This window comes from Podarcis pityusensis (assembly GCF_964106645.2).
Source record: "Podarcis pityusensis genome assembly, chromosome: 8".
Lineage (NCBI taxonomy): Eukaryota > Metazoa > Chordata > Lepidosauria > Squamata > Lacertidae > Podarcis > Podarcis pityusensis.
In genome coordinates, this window is record NC_138033.1 from 46,321,354 (window position 1) to 46,343,013 (window position 21,660).

A 21,660-nucleotide genomic window follows, 5' to 3' on the forward strand; every position below is an offset into this window, starting at 1 on the left:
CGGCAGCTTGTAAAACTTTGACTTGCCCTCCTTGACTGAGACGGAGAAGGAAGAAGCTGCCAAGACAGTGCCACCCCCTGGACTGATTGCATGTAGGAAGGCAGGCAGGCAGGGGCTCACAGAGGTCAAACTCAGTTTGGTGGGTCATTTGCTCTAATGGATCAATCTCCATTGCCAGCACACAGTTAGGAACTATAATGGCACTGGGTTCCAATCAGGACTCTAAAACCTATTGGGTGCTCCTTTTAATAGGTTGCACCTCCAGCTAAGCGTTGTGTGACAATGTTCTGCGATACAGTCACACACACCTCGCCCACAAGGCATTTCCTGCACCTCCACAGCGAGCAAAGCTGTTCTCTGTTCTACACATGTGCAAGTGTTGAATAACATATTTTTGAAAGATTTAAATCTAGGCCCTCTGACCTCTTGAAAACCACTTCATTCTTTCGTGCAGACAGCCACGGCTGCAGTTTCCTTTCAGGGCCGAGCCCTCCTATTTTGAGCTTCAGAGACTGTGAGCCCCAAACCAGAGAAAGCTAAGTCACGCTCAGGGCTCATCCCAGTTAGAGCCCTACTGGGCTCTGGCTGCTGCCTAGGGATGCCACCATACTGATACCAGGCCTGAAGAGAACCCACAACTAGGCCCACCATAAGGCAGCTGCATAATGTTCACTTACTTCCACGTACGCCATTGGGCTTCTCATGCAGGGGCTCCTCTGCAGAGTACTTCAAAAAGCAGCTGCTGGTGTGGCCTGAAGAGTGCAGCTCACTTGTTTTAAAAGGGAGACAGGGAATCTATGGTCCTCTAGATGTTGCTGGACTACAGGTCTCATAATCCCTGGCCATGGGCCATAATAGCTGGGGCTGATGGGAGCTGGAGTTCAACAGCAACATGAGGGCCACAGGTTGGGCCATCTGTTCACTGGGCTTTTTTAAATCCCAGTCACAACCTCCAAAGCATCACACATCAAGAGGAACCGCCTGCTTTCACAATGGCAAGCAGGGAAACCGATTGCTCTGGTTTGTGCACAGTCATCGCAAAGCTCACAGCAGTTACCAAAAAAACTCCATAAAGAGAATTCCCTTTATTAATAATAATAATATTAAGGCCTCTGTGCCAGAGGCAGTACCACAGTGAACATGTTACAGTAGAAGCACCTGAGCAGGAAGGAATTCAAGGAGTCTGGGAAGTCCTTTACAGAAGATACTGAAGGTGGAAATGTTTCCTATGATAGTGGGCAGCTACAGTGCTACAAAACTGAAGATTAACACAGACAGGCAAGGGGGTAGGAGGCTAGGAAATAGCCGCTCCAGTGCAATTGGACTCAGTGTTAGTAAAGAGGCATAGTGCTGTGAAAATACATATATATGTGTATGTGTGTGTGTGTTACATCTAGAAAATTTCACAAGAAAACAAAAATCACATTTACTTACAAAATGACTTAACAGAAGAACAAAGGAATTGGCTGCCCATGGGAATGCCACCTGAGTGTCAGCTTCCTGGCCTTAGCCAACCTGTGGGGAAACTTTGGCTCTCCACATGTTTCTGAACTACAACGTCCCATCATCCCTGCCATTGGCGATGAATGCTGGGGCTCATGGGAGATGTAGTTCAGCAACATCTGGAGGGCCAAAATTTCCCCACCCCACCATGGGACTTTAGTGTCTGCATAGGTATCTCCCTTTACCCCACTGCCCCTGGGAGGCTAGCAAAAGAAAAAGAAAGAAAAAAGTATGTGGAATGGTAAGAAGCGCAAAATAAGAAGTTACTTAAAGCTGCTTAATTTGCATGATTGACATTGGCCATTGAATCCCTCTTTTGTCAGTGCATAATTGAGGGAGATAGTTCAAAAGCAACAGATACACACACACCCCTGGCTTAACAACTATCATGTCACATCCTGAAAATATTTTCAAGAAAACTTTGGATGCATTTTAAGAGCTTTTCTCTGAAGTAGGAACTGATTCAGGAGCCTCTGAAGAAAGGAAGCATTCTGGAAAGAGGGGATAAAGAAAGAAGAAATGCCTCTCTCCATATGTTCCTCCCTTGCTACAGCTATGGGGGGAAAGTCCCTGAAAAGATAGTTATGCTACAGTTTTAGGCAGAGTGCCTCACCCTGTCACAGCTCTCCTGTTGCTCAGGCAGGTGACAAAACATACCTGATGCTGTTCTCATAGAGCAAGGGAGCCAGTTTTGTAAAGTGCTTGTTTCTGCCTTTCAAAATGTGGCAAAGAGAGTTCCTGTAGGCAGTATTTAGCTAAACAGAACTAGGAAAGAGATGGCATTGCCACTCTCTCTGTGGAAGGAGTCAAAGTTTCTTAAGGTGGGAGATCTATTTATGTATTCCTCAGAAAAGCGAGGGAGGGGAGGACTTTGTCCTCCCCCGATCATATTTCCCCAACTCCTTTAATTTTGCATAATATAGGTCATCTGCATAATTGAGGCAACATCACTGTATAGCAAGGCTAAATGTGAAATACAATCCATTGGTAAAGCAGCAGTTTTGCTGACAGAATCAACGTCTCTGTGTGGTGGATTATCATCACATGGGAAAGTCTAAAATAGGGTATCTAAAAATACAACCCAGGATCCACGGAAGGCAAGCCTCTCTCTTCTTTCTTTTAAAGCAACTTTCTAGCACTCATTGTTGCAAGGTGTTGGCTATAAATACAAGAGAGCCCCGTGGGTGGGAATCCCCGTGGGTGGGAATCATCTCCGTTTCCCTTTCATAGTGTTCAGTTTTCAATCTTTAAGACCTGTTTCGTCCTCCAATACATTCCCAAGTCCCTGGCAAAACAACCTGGAGGAAATTATTCAAAATTCTGAGAGGTCTCAAATGCTGTAGCTGGAAGAAAGCAAGTTAGGTCAGGTTTATATACATACATATATATCTGCAAATGTGTCTATTGGGTTTTTTGAACTCAGAATTAAGATTCTAGATACATGGGCTTAGTTTGGAGGATTGAGAACATGCCGCAGACTGGCACACTCTTTCTCCCTTGCTTGTGATAATGTTGATTCATTGCAATTTGGTTTGCTATGGTAACTGAATAAGGCAATCTGTGGGTCAGCACTACTCTCCAAACAAAAATATTTGCAACTGTCGCTCAAACGTGACTTACCAGCTAGCACTAAGCTTAGTGTGTTTTTTTCCAGTTTCAGCATCATGGGAAACAATGGTTACAGCAAACGTGACATGGGGAAGTGAACTGGTACCTAAGCAGGGGTTGCGGGGAGGGAAAATATGCAGCATGTTCCTGATCTGGTTTGGAGGATTATCCAAAACGAGCCAGCGGCTATGAGAAGCAGAGCAGGCTAGAAACAGGTAGCCTTTACTGTTCTATATGGGTGAAATCATAGCAGAAGTTTAAGTTGCTGGGGGGCTTTGGGATGGCTGGTGGAGCATCTGGGATGGGGATGTTCTCCAGATCCAGCAACCGCAGTTTGAGCTCCATAGACAGCAAGATGTCCAAGTCGCTCTGCGTCCGTTCGCTCGCCATCTCTCGGCCCAGGAGCACGTTCAACCCATCGGTCCATAAGCAGAACTGAAGAACAAGGAAAAGGGGGTTTGCTAGTCCCATCATCCATTAACTCCTAAGCTCCAGCCTGTGCGCTAAAGGAGGGGTTCACACAAGCACTTTCTGACAGGAAGCTGGTGTGATCCAGCAGAGCACTAATATTCTCCCTGTGCTATTTTCACGTTGCCGCAAAGGGGCAAAGCAAGGATCAGAGGGTTGTAGCCAATGCTAGCACTTATCGGAGTAAATCCATGGGTATGACTGGCTTAGGTTCATTCACTTTAATGGGCGTACTCTGAGTAAAGCTTAGCTGGATACAACCCACTGAGTTAACGGATATGTTTAACACACCGTAGACCACTTCAGAATTCGTGCTGGGTCTGACTGCTACAGTACTACTGCTGTCCCTTCTCTGTGCCTAAGCATTCCCTCTCTTTCCAATTGTTCAGGTGTGCCTGCCATTGCTTTTGTAGCCAAAACAACACCCTCCGTGCAGCAGGCATGGGGGAATCCCCAAAGTTTGCATGAGTACACAAAGCCTTGGGGGGGGGGGGCTCAAGTGGAGAGAACCCTGAAACAGCCTGATGAGGACTGAGTAGCCACTTAAGGGGAGAAGGGTCCTAGCTCAGTGGTAGAGCATCGCCTTGCACGCAGAAGGTCCTTGGTTCAATCCCTAGCATCTCCAGGTAAGGCTGGGAGAAGACGCTGCCTGAAATCCAGGAGAGCCAATGCCAGTCAGTAGACAATAATAATAAGCTAGATGGACCAGTACAAGGCAACTTCCTATGTTCCTATGAGGATGCTACGCAGCTACAAAATGCTGTCTGGCTATCATGGAGAGGAGCTCAATAGATGGGAGGGGAAGTGGAAAGGAAGATTGCACAGAGCACGGCTGAGGGGAACTGTGAACAAGAGCATGCACCAGCATGTTCTTGCAGGTTCCACTTGAACCCTGCTCTATTGCAGAGAGAGACAAATACCCCATTCTGTTAAGATATAGGAGATCCTCGGCAGCAAGTAGCTTCTCACCTCATAGCGTGTAGGAGCAATGAAATTCAAATGTTCCCCAACATCATAGCTGATGGAAAAGGCAAGCTCTAGCAGATCCTGCAGGGAGGAAAGTGGGAAGAGATGCCAGGCATTTTCAATGATGCGGTTCCATCAGACCTTGGGGCAGAAGTCCAGGTCCCCACTCAGCAGAATTACTTACTTACTAAATTTCTATTCTGGCTTTCCAACCAAAGCGCAAGACAACAAGACAGACATCAAACTTCAAAAAGTTAACACAATGCAGTTTTAAAAGTTAAAATAAAAACAACTTTAAAACATTTCAAAACAATTTGAAAACCATCAGAAGTGGCCATAGGCCACTTGAAAATTTCTGAGGGTCTTGGACCATTTTTCTGCTTAGCGTAGCAACTATAATGCACTATGCTAGATGCTGTATGCTTTTTCAATGTGTTGTTACTGCTTTTTTATTTTATTTTATTTTATTGTATTTTATTTTATTATATTACAATTTGAACTCCATTAAAAAAATCAATATGAGTATTTAATGCTAACAGGCCTGAATGAAGCTGGTGAATGAAGCTGGTGGAGAACTGATGCTTTTCTGTTCAGGTCCTGCTTGTGGGTTTGCCACAGGCATCTGGCTGGCCTCTGTGAGAACAGGATGCTGGACTAGATGGGCCACTGGCCTGATCCAGCAGGACTCTTAAGTAACAGTAGGGGGAGAAGGTAGCTTGCATACATGTGCACAATTCCCCTATTTCTATATGTGAGAGGAGAAGAACAACAGAATGCAAACTGACCTTGTTCTGTTTGCCAGAGCTCTTCTCCTTGGTCTGTGGGCATTCCCGGCCAGTAAGCAATGCTTTCATATCTGCCACAGGAACTTTGGGATAAGAAGCACACACAGATTAATACAGCAGCAGGCAACAAGGACAGGTGTGCAGAGTTCAAACCAGGAGAATCACAGAATTCAGGAGCAGGGATAAGAATGTGCTCAATCCAAACCCTCCCACATGAATTTCTTCAAGCCAAGGGTGCAGCAGTGGTGGTGCTCCAGTCTTCGTTGGACTCCAATTCCCATCAGCTCCAGCCAGTGGTCAGGAATGATAGGAACTGGAGTCCAGCAACATTTGGAGAGCCACAGGTCCCCCACCCCTGGTTTGCAGGCACCTGGATGAGCGCTTGGGGAGGATGATTGACTAGATGGACCTTGGCAGGATGTCCTTGACCAGATGCCCCAAGGGAAGACTTGTTCCTCCTCTGGGAGGGTGGCACCCTCTCCTTCCACCTCCAGGAGGGCTGCTTTAAGATCAACCTCGATGAGACCTGCGTATGGGCCCACCATCAAGATGTATTAGGTTGATGGGCACTTTCAGATAAATGAACTATCATCTCAGCCCTTATATACTCAGTTGAGCACTGTGCTCTGCAGGTGAGGTCCTCCTGCAGTTGCCATCTGATCAGGGAGTCTATTCCACACAATATAGGAATCGGACCTTTAGTGTTGTATCACCTGCCCTTTGGAATCCCTCCCGCCTTTGAATATTAGACAGGAATCTACTCATTCAACAAGGCTTTTAAAATGAGATATTTCCTAGCCTACATCTGTTTTGGAATTGTTTTTATGATGTTTTATCTCTTCATGTTTGCTGCCCTTTGGTAGCAAGGGCAAGATATAAATTAAAGAAAGAAAGAAATACAGGGTCTTTTCAGTGGTGGCCTCATATTTCTGAGATACCCACTTTAGGGATTCTCAGTTCTCATTCTTGCTTTGGTGGCTTCCCACCTTTGCTCTTGTGAGTGGCACAACAGAGGAAGCAAAGCAGCCTCGGAAGCCATCATGAGAGCAGGAATATTGAAGGTCAGATGTGACACACGGAACAGGTCTGCGTACCTTTCTCCGGCAGGCTCTCAATTGGCAGACTTTCTATGCCCTCTTCAACATCTCCATAGTGCAGAAATTTGTGGTTGGGAGAAAGGCGGCAGAACCAGAGCTTATCTAGCAAAGAGAAAACAAGTCACAGCATGGAGATTATGGCTGCAAGAGCCCTTCCTGCAGTAGATCCAGTATGAGCTCCTTGCCTTCCAACTTCCTGACTCACTTGTTTCCTAGTAGTCTCCTCTCCCATCAGAGGCCCAAGCTCCAGCTGCCCTTGCAATCCCTCAGTGGAGAACATGGCCTCCAGCCACTTACCCTGTCTCCGCCGGCTACTAATTTTGCGGAAGAGCGTCCCTTCGCAGAGGTGGAGGAGTCTCTGCTGTTGGATCAGCTTGAGAAGCTCAGGTTTCAGGCGCTCTCTCAATTCCCTGGGGCAAAGCACAGTGGAAGGAAGAGTAACACTGCCTAATATCACAAGGCCCCATGACCTTTCAAGCGTCCTCCAGCCTCATCCCTACTGCCGGAATGAGAACATTCTCTCTGTTCTGGCATTCCCAGAGAGCAGAACATCCTCCCATTCTGTTCCAGCACTGAACTGCAGGCAAAGCAGATGCTCTCCCGTAGAGATATGGCCCTTCCCCTAAAGGCTAATGGGAGTTGTTGGGACTACAACTCCCATCAGCCCCTACTAGCACAGCCAATGGTTAAGGATGATGGGAATTGTGGTCCACAACATCTGGAGAGTCACAGTTTCTCCACCCTTTGATTTAGGGCTGTAAGAATTAGAATCACAAAGCCTGTAAGCCACATAGTCCAACAACCCTCTTGAGCAGGAAATCCAAAGCTAGAGCAGGGATTGATACCTTGAGGTATCTCTTCAGGCACCAGATATACTAAAAATATTGATACAAGGCTCTACAGACACCTCACACAAACATATATCAAAGCCTCCTTACTCACAGGACGGGCGCAGCTAGGATCTCCTCCTGGTGCATCCGCTCCGTCTGCCGAAGACGCAGGATCTCGCTGTAGTTTAAGCTATTCACTCGACTCTTGAAGAGCTCCATTGAAGTAGGCCTTAGGGTGAGGATTCTGGTGATCTGCTCCCGAACCACCTGCATCACCTGCAGGGCCAGAGATTCATGCAATGGGTAAACAAATGGATATGACGCCCTATCCCCATCACTACCAAATTCCTCTCTCCCCTAAACTCTTGAAAGCCCCCTCAAGCATGTTCATACAGCAAGTGCTCAAATTACAAAAGAAAGGCTGGGGGAGACATAAACAGAATCAAGACACACTTTTGTTCCCCGACTCCCATCTAGTTTGCAACAAAAATCATACCAAATGTATCGATGTGCACGATTGCTGTGGCATTGTGAGTGGCTTTCGGCACTTTTATGTGGGAAAGCAGCATACAAATTGAAATAAATGAAAAGTAGCCATCTAAAAACTATAGTTAAGTAAGCCAGCCCCTCTCTGGCCTCCATGTAAGCACAGCACAGGATGGAGTATTTCAATTCAGTATCCAATAGCTCAAGACCAATATTTTCTCCTGGTTAACAGTCACCTATGAAAACTAAAACTGGAAATTTGTTTAATGGGATTTTAAAATTTAGATATGTATCTGGTAGAGCAGGATATAGTAATTAATTTTTGTTTTTGTTGTTTGGTCAATTACTGGATTTTATGTAAGATTTAAAAAATGGTATTCTAGTTCAATTAGTTTTGGTTTTCATCTTATTTATCATACGATGCCAATGGGTATGCATGGGACTGACGGTGAAGCTTATTGGGTGACAGCAAGCCAGTTGCTCTCTATCAACCTAACTTGCCTCATAGAGTTGTTGTGAGGAAGATAAATTGGGTACATGGGAGAATAAAATGGGTATTCACCTATCCATATCAATTAGCACATGCACATTTGCATCCTGAGCCCCAAAGTCCCTGCTGCTAGGCCTCACCTTGTCAAAGTCTTCCTGTGTCGCACGCATTTCCTTCCAGGTCTTGTTCAACAGCTGGATGCAGATGCAGAAGAGTTCCTCAAAAAAGCTTTCTTGGCCGAAAAACATGGGGTAGAAGGCCTGGGCTGTCTCAGAGCCTGTCATAAAAGAGAAACACAATCCCTGGGTCTGTTTTTTTAATCATCTCCTCCCTCCTTTCAGTTATGTTCCTCCAAATTCGATAACCATCCAAGAACTTCCATGGAGAGCTTCTCTCCCCATAATACCTGTCAGAGGCTTAATGCTGTCCAGCTGGCATAGATAAGACTCCGGGCTCCCAGCCAGTTCCAAACAATTTGATTTATTTGACAAAGTTCAAAAGTACATCTCCAGCGTTTCAATTAGCGTCCATCCCCTTGTTGCACAGTTGCCGCGTCTACTCTTTTTTTTTTTTCCTTTTCCGTACCCAGCATGCAAGTCTGCGGAAACCCCTCCCCTGACTTCCTCTGTGTACAGAATGACTTGTTCCCGGCTCATCCTCCTCCCTCTCTACGTCAGACTCACTGTCAGACGACAGGCTGCTAATGATCTCTTTAGGCTCTCTATAATTGCTGGTTTCTGTTCTTTCATCTTTTCCCGTTTGCCTCTCCCTGACAATACCATCTTCCTATTTCTCTCAGAGGTCTCGCAGAACAAGATGTGAGTGTCCTAAAGCAGAGCTTTCCAAACTTTTCATGTTGGTGACACACTTTTTAGACCATGCATCATTTCATGATATAGTAATTCAGTTTTACTAACAAACCAGAGATTGAACTAACCCCTTTCCAGCCCTGGAAGGAGCACGGGGAGCATTTGCATGAGACACACACACACACACACACACACACACACACTGGAGCAGACACACTAACATGTCACGACACACAGTTTGGAAAGCTCTGTCCTAAAGCATGGGTGGAGAGCATGGTACTCTCTAGATACTGCTGAATTCCAACTCCCATTAGCCCTCGCCAGCGTAGCCCAATGGTCAGGTTGATAGGAACTGGAGTCTGACAACATCTGAAAGGCCAGAAGTTCCTCACTGCTTCCCTAAGGGCTGTGGGGGGTAGGGGAGGAGAGCTCCCTCTGTCTTCCAGAGCACCATATTTTTAAATGCCTACATTCATTCTCTACAGCTGGACACCACTATAAATTCCTTTTACATCCAGGGCAACTTAGTTCCCCCTCCCCTCCCATTTTTTAGGCCTTGATTGTTCCTTTTATTGTTTCCTTCTCAGCTCTTCCACAGCACGTGTGGGGTGTGTGTGGCAGACTCTAGACTTGTGGGATCTACTTTGTTTTTTTACTGTAACTCCAGGATCCACCAACCAGAACCAGGGCAAAATACTGTCTCGGGCTGGTGAACATAGGCTAAGAACTAAGGAACAGGACACACCTCCAAGCCCAGGAATGTGTGACCAGAACCAGAACCACACTCACACATCCTTCCACACAAATCCACTCCTTTTTGCCCATACCACATTCTTTTTCAGCAATCTAGTTTAGGAAGAGAAAGCACTTTATAAAGGGCTGTTAGACAACTGCAAATCAGAAAGCCTTGCCAATTTGCCACAAAATGCTCCAAATACTGCACGTTGACGCCAATCTACCTCCTGCCTATGGTACCAGCCCTACAGCAGTGGAGAAACATTTTCCTATGGAAAGCTGTGAATGCACTGGAACTGGGAGAAAGAAACCTTACTGCCAGCCCTGCCGGCTCATAAAGAAGGCCTCAATGGCAGTGTGTGAATGCCGGCAGAGGGACCAGAGTCGCAAGGCATCCTGGGCTCAGAGAGAGAAGGGAAGTACTAATACTCACAAGGCTCCCCCACGTGAAGGATCTCACAGAGCATGAAACAGAGCTGGATGCTACTCCGGGCAAATGGGCACTCGTGCTTATCTTCTCGGCTGCTGTTCTCAAGAATGAACTGAGAGGAAAAGGAAGAATGTCATAACCTCTTCAGGCCTGCAAGAGTCTCAAAAGCAAGCTTAGGGAGGCAGTATTTATTATATTAATTACATTACATTACATTACGGTTGGGGAAAAGTGTCATGAAATTCGGAGAAGTGCAAATTTGGAAGGATAGCTGCGCTTCAGTTTGCCTATTGTTTTAGAAAGTGCAAATCAGGTAGGTTTCTGTTAAGTTCTGAACCAAACCGGATTTATTCCCCACCGCAGAGGAAAGTCCACCAGAGGGACACACTGCCCAGGGTGGGGGCATCTCAATCCTAGAGCCAGCCCCATCCCAAGCACATGGCTGCTACTGATTCCTGAAGTTCTGCTATAAGTTGGGGGGGGGGCGGAGGAAAGGACCAGCGTCACAAAGCAAACAAGCTCTTCCATTACCCTGCTGTAGGCACTTGGGAAGTGTCTGGAGAAATAGACCATGCTGTCTAGAGCCAGGAGCCCTGGAGGACTGCGATGCAAATCCAGGGCAGGGTTAGTGTTATTCTGAAAAAGAAAGACATAACGCAATATTAGGGCTGCTTAGATTGGGGAGGGAGGGAAGGAGACACACACAAAACAACCCAAAAGACACAATAAAGAGGCAGTGTCTCAAAATGCTGAGGGGTAGAGGGCTCTCCTTCACTGCCAGGCCCTGACAAGCTGACTTAGAGATGAGTAGCAGTACTACAAGTCTGGCTGGGCCTAGCCACCATGGCAGAAAATAAAATGCCGGCATGACCCAGCTGCCCAGGGTTGTCTGAAGAGCTGGGCCAAAAACTTATAAAAGCAGAGGCCGCGGAGGGCAATGCAGGTGTCAGCAGTCCCAGCCAAGGTGGAAGCCAAGAAGGTGTCTGAAGAGTCTGACGAAGTCATGGAATTTGGTCTCTTTGACTGGCTTCCTGGGTCAGTGGTGGGCCCTGCTTTGGTTCTGGAACGCTGGCAGCTGTTAGGTGCCGACACAGGCAATGCCACCCTCTCAACAAAACTTGCCCTGTGGGTACTTTGAATACTTGCTGTGCTCTCTTCTTGTGGCATATAATCTATACCGGGCATAGAGGCCCAATGTGACCCTCTGGGCCTCTCTGTCAGGACATGTGAACTGTCACCCATCACCCAGGCCACAGCCCTTCCCTGGGCCTCCTTGAGCCCTTTTGCCAAGCTGAAATGTGTTTCTGAACTGTGACAATGCCTCCTGCTTGCCTCAAAGGAGTGTCTAGAAACCTCTGATTTCTGCAAAGCTGGCGTGTAGTCAGCTGTCCTGAAGTAAGAGCCACAGCTACTGCACTCCTGTACATATTTGCCTCTGGCCCCGTCAACCCCTGGCATGAGGCCCCCAGAAGGTTCCCCACGAGGGAATGCGACCCTTGAGCTGAAAAGGGTCCTCCACCCCAGTCTATGAGGAACTTACCACAAAGCCCAGCTTCCGGAACTCCTTGGCACAAAGGGAGTGCCTGCGCTCGGTGTTAGAGCTGCTGGCGTAGGATTCGTTCTCGGAGACAAAGGCCGCATGTCGCAGGGACTGGAGGAGCTCCCTCTGATCCTGCACAGAGAATATCAGCAGGGTTTTCCTTATGAGCTGGAGAGACTGGGGAATGAGCCTGGCACCTTCTGCAAGCTTGCATTTAAACACTAGCCTGGCAGGCATAGGTGACAAGGTGACAGAGGTATACAGGAGAACGGAGCTCTCCACCCCTTCTCAGCCAACCCCCAAAAGGGTTACAATTTCTGTGGGGCTTATTTACAAGGTGCTAAAACTCCACTCCACTGAGAGTTGAACTGTTTGTGTGACAATGAAGGTGTAGTTCTGCTGTGGAACAGTTTTTCCCTCCCACAAATTTCCAATCTGGGGTGGGCGTGGGGGGTGGGGGAGGTGGCTAGTGGGAAGGTGCTGGAGTGCTGGTCCAGGTTTGCACAACAAGCATGTTTTCAGCAGGTAACAAAATATCAGAACTGACAGATTTCAACAGGAAGAGTGTTCCAAAGTTCGGGGTTGCTAAGCTAAAAGGCATGGAAAAGGCATGGAAAACTAAACTAAATATGAGGTAACTGTGGGACCAGTCAGTAGGGCTTCTCCAGACGATCGCAGCAATCTGGGACCAATGATCCTAGGCCATCAAACTTTGGGGCAATACAATGAAGTTGAGAGGCAAGCCACGAAAGTGAGGAAAAGGGAGCCGACCTGTAAATAGGGGTCCATAGGGGTCCTCATCTTCTGCTCCAGGAGGTTCAGCGTGAGAGACTGCAGCACATAGAGGTAGTGGGCCATCTCATCCCCAATGGGCTCAGAGGCATGGATGATGTTCTAAGGACGGAGAACAGCAGAGTCACCTGCATTGTCCTCCTTCCCTCCCTCCAACCCCCACCCCTTATCCCCTGATGCCATATTCCAACTCCTCACAGCAGAGCTCAGTGGGGACAGGGGGTACCATCCACCAAGGCAAAACGGGCAGAAGAGAAGCCACAGAAGAAGGGGAGAAAGCTAGAGTGAGGACCCAGAGAAATCAGGCCAGTCAGTGAAAATGTAAGAGCGGGGATGGGAAGCCTCAGGCCTAGGGGCCTCTCTATCCAGCCCTTAGGACTCTCCCGGGCTTTCCCAGCTGCACCATCACAGGCCCAGCTCCTAACCCTCCATATCTGGCTGAACTATGTCTTCAAGCTCTTGCTTGCCTGGGGTGGGGGCTAGAGAGGGGTGTGCATAGAAAGCAGCCTGTTGTACAAAGGTAACAATGCCTGTTTGTTGCCCCACCCACTTTTGCCTCTGGCCCTGGCCACCACTGGCACGCGGCCCCTGGGAGATTGCAGCCCTCAGGCGGAAAAAGCTTCTCCATCCCCGTGCCTGAGAAGTGGGCACACAGGTGAGAAAGTGCAACGCTTATGACGAAATCTATGCCACACACCCCACCACAGGCCACTTGCATGCTTTCACCTTGTGGATAAATTGCCGGAGGTTCTTCTTCCCCAGATACTCCATCATGCCCTGGAAGGAGAAAGGAGTCAGGAAGTCAGCCCCAAAACAAACCTCCCACCCCACCTTTCTTTCAGCCATGTGCACAGGTCCCCAGCACATCTGAGCAAGCATCCAAGTTCCAATTTCTTGCATCAGGTGGCAAAGTTCCCCACCCACAGACTACTTGGCACCCTTGTCAATTCACAAGCTCCCCATGCATGCCCTAAGCAGGCTGCAGGACAAGGGTGGCGACTCATGGCCTGCTAGCCCTCTGCCAAGATCAGGCACCTCTTTGCTCTCCCAGCCTGACACCAATGCAAAGAGGTTCTAAGAGGCTCAGGAAAGGAGGAGCTCTGTTTCCTGAACCTTGGAGACCTTCTTGAAATAGTGCTGCACCAAAGGGAGAATAGGCCCTTTCCTCTCCTTTTTTCCATCTAACACCCGTGTGGGCTAAGAGTGGCTCCTTTCCTCCAAGACCAGTGATGCCACAGGGAAGTAAAATGATGTGGAAGGTAACATCGCCCCCCACTCTCTGCTGATCAGCTAAAGAACAACGGGCTCTCTGCTTGTCTGAATGTCTGTGTGCATCTACTGTATGTATGGAAAGTAGCATGTTTGTTGTGTGTATGCATGCACAGATGAACAAATAAGTGAGCGAGCATCAGTCACTTTGGCCAAGCCCACCACAGGCATGCAAATCTCACAGGGCGATGGACAATCTTCAGTGAGGCCCTTGGGTTTCAAAAGGTTAGTCACACCTGCTCTAACTGCCTCGCCTCCCTCCCCACTAATGGTCCAGAATTTAGTACATCCACAATAGCTGTACACCTAGGAGAAAACACACATGCACTGGCTAAAGGTCTGCTTGGGATAGACTGGGAGACACTGGGAATGAGAGTGTTACCTTTCCACCCCCACCCCCAATATTTGTTGTCACCGCTAGAGGGGGCTCTACCATCTCTACAGGAAGTGAATCTCCTACACCAACACCACTGGCTAAGGACTACCTGCTCCTCCTCTTGCCCTTCTGGGGCCAACAGATTTCCCTTACCCTCCTGTCGGGCTCTTTGGCATTGAGGAGCAGAGCAATAAGAAGAGCCATGGCTTTCAGCTGCAGCTGCTGGTTCGTTCTAGAGGAAAAGCAAAAGATTAGTATTGTTCAAATGCTGGAGGAGACTGGATCTCACCCGCACCCCCTGTGTGCCGTACCAAAGGTCCCCCATGTATGTTCATGCTGAATGCATGAAAAGTTTAGTTAGTTGCAAGATGCAGGTACTAAAACCTACAGATGAGTGCTTGTCATACTGTTAACTAGGCACACAAGGAGAGACTTCCTAAAGCTGCCTCTGGCAACCTGGCACCTTCCAGGTGTTCTGGACTCCCAACTCCCATCAGCCCCAGCCAGGACAGCTTGTATGAAAGTCCCAAACATCTGAAGGATAACCAGGTTGAGGAAGGCTGTGCTTAAAGAGTGGACAATGGAGGCCTTGATGGGAAGAATGCTTTAATGCCAACACCTGAGCAATAAAACCGAGAAGAGTAGAAAAAGAAGGAAAAAATGGCACCTGTAGGGAGGAAAACTAAATTGGCGGTGGTTTGTTCTGGGCTTACACTTGCAAAAGGCCAATGAGACGATCCAGAGTCACTTGTTGCTTGACCAGCTCAAAGAGAGAATGGCTGGTTGGCACCATGTTCTCCAAGATAGCCAATGAAATCTGCTGGATTGAGGCATCCATCGGGACTATGTTGACATAGCTCACGATCTGCAGCCAAGGAACAGGAATGGACAGAATCATAAATCTGGGAGGGGCCAAAGCCCCAGCCTCACCTATGTTTTTCCTGGCATCTCCCATTGAATCCTGGAAACTGAAGTTTTCCAAGGATGAAGATAATTGATTTTATTTATTTATTTAGATCCCAATTATTTCCAGAACCAGGACTCAAGACAGCTGACAAAATTTAAAACAAACACAAATTGTATGGTAGAATATCCTGGGAAGATTCACAGTCCCTAGGATGTATTGGAGCAAGGCCAACCCACTCCCCAAGGCAGCACCCCACCACCTCCACTGACAGTGCAGAAACAATGGCAGCATCAGCGCTGACTTCCCATGAGATCTCATGAGATCTCAACAAAATCTCAAGTATGGTGTGGATATGCCCAAAGCCCTTGAGCTTGTTTCCAATGGGTTGCAAAAACCTGATGAGCTGCCATTAATGGATAGGTAACCTTGCCTTTTTGATGAATGCTGGACTGAGAGTCTCCCAGGAAACGAAATCGTGCTCCATCAGCTCCACGAAGGCCTTCAGAGCATAGGCTAGAATCTCCCCTATACTGGAGCAACAGACAGCAAACAGGGTAAGAGAGCCCCAGAGAGGCCCCCCAGGAGGGCCAAAGTGCAGCTGGAACAGAGACACCCAGAAACGACAGGAAGGATGCATTAGAGACACCTAGAAAGGAAGAGAGAGGGGGAGAAAGAGAAAGGAAGACAAAGGAGAAAAGAAGAGAGAAGGAGAGCGAGAGGTGACGAGAAGGAAGTTCTGTATAAGCTCAAATTCCTAGAAAAGGCCAAGGTGGTGAAGCAGGTGGTGAAGAGTTCAGAAAACCTCAACTTCTGCCCCCATAAACCCCAAATTTGGCAAATGGCATATGGAAAGAAAATTTACTTCAAACATTAAAAAATTACTTGATTAATTCTGGAGCATTTATGGGTGAGAGTCAACCAAGTTTTACTAAGGATAGACACAGTGCAATGAACAAACATGACAAGGTCCATTAATTCCAATAGATCTGCTCTGAATAAAACTTCACTGAGTACTATGTACAGTTGCTGCCTTCCACCCCCCCTCCCTTACTATAGTTTCTCTCTCTCAACCTACCCTACCTCACAGGTTTTACTTATTTATTTCATAATATTTATATAACACTTGATTTTTGGATGTTGTTGTTGTCATCTGTGTCTGTTTTCAAAAAAACACCCTGTCAAAGCAGTTATTTGTAAGGTTGTTGCAAGGATAACATGGCTATGGAGAAAAAAGAAAATGGGGGGAGAACCATGTACAATGGGAGGAATGAAAAAACCCAGGTCTGGTGTTGGGGGCTGGTTCTGCAATGGGCGGTTACTATGGAATAGACACACTGCCTTTAGCCACTTTTTATGGGGAATCCTGTGTCACATCTTAATCCTAACATGCTCCCACTATGTTTTCCATGGTAGACTTCCTTTTTTGTTTTTAACATAACTTCTCCAGGTGTAGATGGCCTATCACACAGCTATCTTGACTAGCTGCAGCCTGTACAGAGTTCTCTAGCTGTTTGTGTCTGTCCACTCTACAGTTTTAATCTTTCTTGTTTCCAAACTGCATCGTCTCCCTAGGTCTCTTCTTTTATTCCTCTAGCACCCCAAACTGCAGCTGGGTGGGGAGTTGGGGAATCCTTATTGCGAGTGCAGTTGAAGGAATGCTACCTTAAGCCTTCCCCAAACACAATGATCCCAATGAAAATCCACCCCACCTCCTCCACCAAGCTACATTTGGGGCTGAAAAAAAGGACTTCACAGTTGACTATAAAATGCAACTTGGATTCCAGAAGTCTGAAAGCACAAGCTGGATGCTGCTAAATCATCTACAGGTTTCTGGGTTACAAGATATAGTCCTTCTCAATACATGAGACCTGCCAGCTGTAAACCAAACCACCGACTGCTGAGAAGGATTCCCCTCAGCCTAGCTATAGAAATGGAGATATGACAGGCATGGGGAACCTGAGGCCCTAGGATTCCATCTCCTATCAGCCTCAGCCTGCATGGCCAATGTTCAAGGATGGATGGGGGTTGGAGTCCTAGAAAATCTGGAACACCACAGGTCCCTCATCCATGTGTTATACACTGGCAAATCCTTTATGAAGGTATTCTGCATAAAGGATCCTCAGAGTTGGCCAGAAAGAAGCATCAGCTGCAGCCAAAGCGCATGGGGGAAGACTTGGTTCAGTGACAGCATCTGCTTTGCATGCAGAAGGCCCCAGGGGTCCTGGAGAGCCACTGCCAGTCAGTGAAGACAGTACTGAGTTAGTTGGACCAATGGTCTGACTTGGTACAAGGCAGCTTCCTATGTTCCCCTGTGAAGTTTGGGGGTCTCTGAAGCTTTCTCCCCCACCTGGGATACTCACTTGTTATCTTCTTCCACAATGAGGAAGAGCTGGTTGAGGCCATTTCTGCTAATGAACTCCTGGGCAAAGGCGACGTCTCGGGAGAGGCCCGCCAGCTTCTTCAAAGACTCAGACTTCACATCCACGTTGTTGCTTTGAATCCCACCATGTAACTTTGCTGCCTCTTGGTCCTGCCAAGCAGAATTTTTGGCTTTTTAATTTTAGACAGATCCAAGCAGCAGACACATTTGGAATACCATGCACCATTCCAGGTCCCCCATCTCAGTGTGGAAGAAGAACGAAAAACGGAACACAAGTCAATTAAAACAAGACAATAGCAAGGACCACAAATATTTTTGCCTTTTGTCGCAGTTACATACTATATTTTGGTATTTCTAGGGCTGGATGTTTGTGGAGCTTTTCTGCTGACCTTTAAATGTTTTATTGCATTCTGACCATGTTTTAATTCTAAATCTCATCGGGAGGAGTTTTCTTCTGTTATAATGGCAGTATAAAAATGTTTTTAAATAGAACAAATGAACAAAATAGATTTAGGAAAGGGTAAAAATCACACCTCAGGCAAGGAGGGGACATCTGAAAAATGCTTTAAAGAATCATGCAAGATAAAAAATGCTTTAAAAAATCATGCAAGATAAAAGTAGATACGCAGAACAAGTGAGAACTGCAACAAAATGTTGAAGCATGAAACACTTCTGTTGAGTGTGCCAGCTAGACATCCATGCTCTACTCTAGAGTATGCCGTTATATTTCCCTTTCCACTTGCTCTTCCATTCTCACATGCCACCAACCAGCAATTCAGTCCATCAGCATTCTAGGGCTCAATCCTGACTAGACTGTTTCCTGTGTCCCCACCCTCACCACTTGCTTGGAGCTATTCCTCCTACAGATCTTTGGTCCTTCTGCAAATCTAAGTGACACCTCCCTCGGGTGTGGGTGGCTGGATAGTGACACTTGGTTATTGTGTAAGCAACATCACTCACAGCCTGAACATCAGAAACAGATGGAAGTATTGCACTTCCTTCTTTATACCAGAGTTGGCGTAAAGGAGCAGTTAACCCTTTTCTGGTTAAGGGCCACATGGATGCACGGTCAACCCTTTGAGAACTGCCCATCAAAGTGGGCATGACACAGTTATCGAGGGACCACAGTTATCTCATTGTACATTTTTCATCTTAACAATTGCATAACTGAGCCTACCGGAGCAGTGGTCAGTTGCAGAATGCTCCCATTCTTAATCTCCCCACGATTCTGGCAAAAACAAGAAAAGAAAATGGTTGCACAATCAAAATTTGGCACAGAATATAGAATCAAGCAGGGGGCAACCACTAGGAAAGAAGACCAATGATATAAGCCAAATGTACTCACCGATTCTGTGATGTACGCTTGCTGCCCATCCACATACTGCAGAGCGTAGCGCTCCGAATTATTCAAGTTCCACCTGTATTGGAGACCACCCGTCAGAGTTCTACAACAGCAGGGATCACAAAAGCATCTGCATGTCCTCAGGCAAATTCGACCAGCTCTAAAGGACATATTCCCATCCCACAAGGAGGCAGAATGCTTCTGATGGGCAGATCAATTTCTACAGTATTCAGTTCAACATGGGGGGGGGGGGGCGGAATGACCTAAGCTTGTTTTGTTTTTTTAAGAGCAGCAACACTGTTTGCTTTTTTGAATGTCAATAAGAATGGTCCCTGATTCTTTTTAATTTAAATACTTTAAAAAAATGCAGTTGTCAATCACCATTTCAGGAGCCACCACAAAGAAGAGGGAACGACTCTTCCAAGTGGATGCCACCTAGGACAAATGCAGGCATCACTAAAAACCTAAAAATGTAAGCTTCTTGCTTCAGACTTCATAAGAAGAGCCCTGCTGGGTCAGGCCAAGGGCTCATCAGGTCCAACACCCTGTTCTCACGATGGCCAACCTGGTGCCTATGGGAAGCCCCAAAGAGGGGACCTGAGTGCCCCACTGCTCTCCTCACTTACGATTCCCAAGCCACTGACATCCAGAGGCATACTATCTCTAACAACGAAGGTAGTACTGTTTTTACCTATATGCAAATGGATGAAAAGGTAGATTGATAGACTAATACTCAAACCATTTCAGCTTTCTTTAAACAGAGAACAGCCCTTTAAAGGGGAAAAAAACTACCTTTATTTATTCACACTTTTAAGAAGTGTTTAGGGCTGTGTGTGAACTGCCCTAAAATGAATTAAATTCTATGCCAAAATCAGTTGAATTCTGAACCTTCCATAAATCATGCACATGAAAACTCATTGTGCAATTTTGTAAAACATATGTTTTGCTCCGTTTATTCTGCAATGTTTATACATATATTCTGGTTTTGCTAATCATGAACAAAGCCAAAGAGCTTTGTAAAGCACCACTCCCTGTGTGGTAGCAAAAATCATCTGTCTTGTGGCACCTTAGCAGATTTATTATGGCATACGTTTTGCAAACTAGAGTCCAAACTGACTCCATCATAAGTTTGGCAGCCTTTAAGGAGCAACAAGATTCTGTTTTGCTTACACAGGACACAGAAGCTCCATCATTGGACTCTGAAAATCTTATTCAGTTACCACTCCAGCAACAGACATCTAACCAGGCTTTGTTCACAAACACACTTTCAAGCATATCTTTGCAACCATCTCTAGCGCAATAAGTTATTTAAAAGTAAAAGGGAATGCCTGCAGCCAGAGTTTGAGGAAACCAAATCCTGCAGCCAACGTCACATTTTGGGCTTAGACAGAATTGTGGTGCATGTGCATACATGCAGTCTTGGGCGTATAAGAACAGAGTTGAAGATATTACTCACGCATAAAGCTGGAAAGAGTAAACAAAGTTAAAGCTCAACATGTTCATAGAAAACTATGGTAGATTTTTGCAGAAATTTATGGAGTATGGCTTTCTAGCTGGAAAAGGTCTGCGTAACAGTCGGCAGTTCACTCCTTGCCCTCTAAGCTGCTCTAATTCAAGGTGAAGGTGGAAAGCAGAGGCTACTCACGCGTCGCAGACCTCTTTCACAACTGCCGACAGCGGCTTGGCCTGAAATTAAAAGCACACGGTACATGGAGACCAGATTCCATACACAGGAGAAACAAAACCATTTCCATTCTAGATAAAATATGCCCAGAAGGATCCCAACCTGGACGTGGTCCTGCTTTGTAGAGCACTTAGGGTAACAGTTAAGCCAGGAACCCCTTCCTAGGACAAAGCACAGAATGGTAAGGCAGCAAGGCATTCACCTGATTAAGCTCAATGAGCTGGGGGATGGCGCCCATCATCTGGACAGCAATTTTCACAACATCTTTGGAGGGCGGCATGGTGCTGCCTCACCTGCTGCCAGCTGAGAGAAGAACACAGGAGTTAAGAAGGCCTTTAGAGAAGTAGCCACAAGAGGAATCCTCTGGAATCCCCTGCCCCTGAGAGCGAGGAAGCCCATTTAGGAACCAGAAGCTCGTTTTGCGTATTTGCTGCTAGGTTCTCAAAGCTTTGTAACAGGGGAGGGGAATTGCAGGCCCAGATCCACACCTTTCAGTCTGGCCCATGGGACTCTCCCCAGGCCACAAACCCTCACCGGTTTTGTTCACACCCTCCTTGAGTTTGTGAGCCAGCGCTTGGCTGAAATGCGTCCTTGAACTCTGATAATGGCTCTTGCTTGCCTGGATGGAGGATAGAGACAGGTGGGTTAATAGGTGTAGATACTAGCCCACTTCACAAAGGCAAAAATTCACATCAATTGCTCCGCCCACTTTTGCCTGTAGCTCCACCTACCAAAGGTGGCTTGGAAGGAAATGCATCCCTTGGACTGAAGGAAGTTTCCAACCCCTGGTTTATAACACCCAGGGCAGAACTTCGAGGCAGATGTCCAGGGATCCACTGAGCACAACAGGAACACGGAGCTGCCTAAAAATGAGTTGGACTCTTGGTCCATCCAGCTTAGTATTGTCTACACTGATTGGTAGCAGCTCTCCAGAGTTTCAGGCAGGCAGTCTCTCCCAGTCCCACCCAAGATGCCAAGGATTGAGCTTGGAACCTTCTGCATGCAAAGCAGATGCTCTACCATTGAGCTAAGGCCCTTCCCCCATGAACAAGAGGACCTCCAAACACAGCAAGGTTGTCTTCCCACATTTTAAAGATGGTGAAGTAAAACCACAAGGCACTTTGCACTTGCTCAAGCTCCAAAAAAATACCCCAGCTCTCAGG

At 46.9% G+C, this 21,660-nt stretch overlaps 1 protein-coding gene across 3 annotated transcripts; it reads right to left on the minus strand.

Annotated features, from left to right (window-relative positions):
* Positions 1–1,070: 1,070 nt before the first annotated feature.
* ELMO3 (engulfment and cell motility 3) lies at positions 1,071–21,116 on the minus strand. Of its 3 annotated transcripts, none has more exons than XM_081018061.1 (21): positions 21,032–21,116; positions 20,700–20,800; positions 20,459–20,499; positions 18,817–18,889; positions 18,649–18,699; positions 17,452–17,621; positions 15,522–15,621; positions 14,898–15,049; positions 14,338–14,416; positions 13,266–13,316; positions 12,519–12,641; positions 11,748–11,879; positions 10,739–10,843; positions 10,211–10,319; positions 8,374–8,510; positions 7,370–7,533; positions 6,725–6,837; positions 6,425–6,529; positions 5,331–5,413; positions 4,549–4,626; positions 1,071–3,546 (listed from the first exon to the last, which is right to left on the minus strand). In XM_081018061.1, the coding sequence occupies exons 2-21, from the start codon at positions 20,775–20,777 to the stop codon at positions 3,334–3,336; spliced, it is 2,157 nt and encodes a 718-aa protein (XP_080874187.1). In that variant the 5' UTR covers positions 20,778–20,800; positions 21,032–21,116; the 3' UTR covers positions 1,071–3,333. The 3 variants fall into 3 exon arrangements, with proteins under 3 accessions (XP_080874187.1, XP_080874188.1, XP_080874189.1); XM_081018062.1 differs by having other exon boundaries at positions 20,986–21,108; XM_081018063.1 differs by lacking the exons at positions 18,649–18,699; positions 18,817–18,889; positions 20,459–20,499; positions 20,700–20,800; positions 21,032–21,116 and having other exon boundaries at positions 15,522–15,737; positions 17,452–17,587.
* Positions 21,117–21,660: the final 544 nt, after the last annotated feature.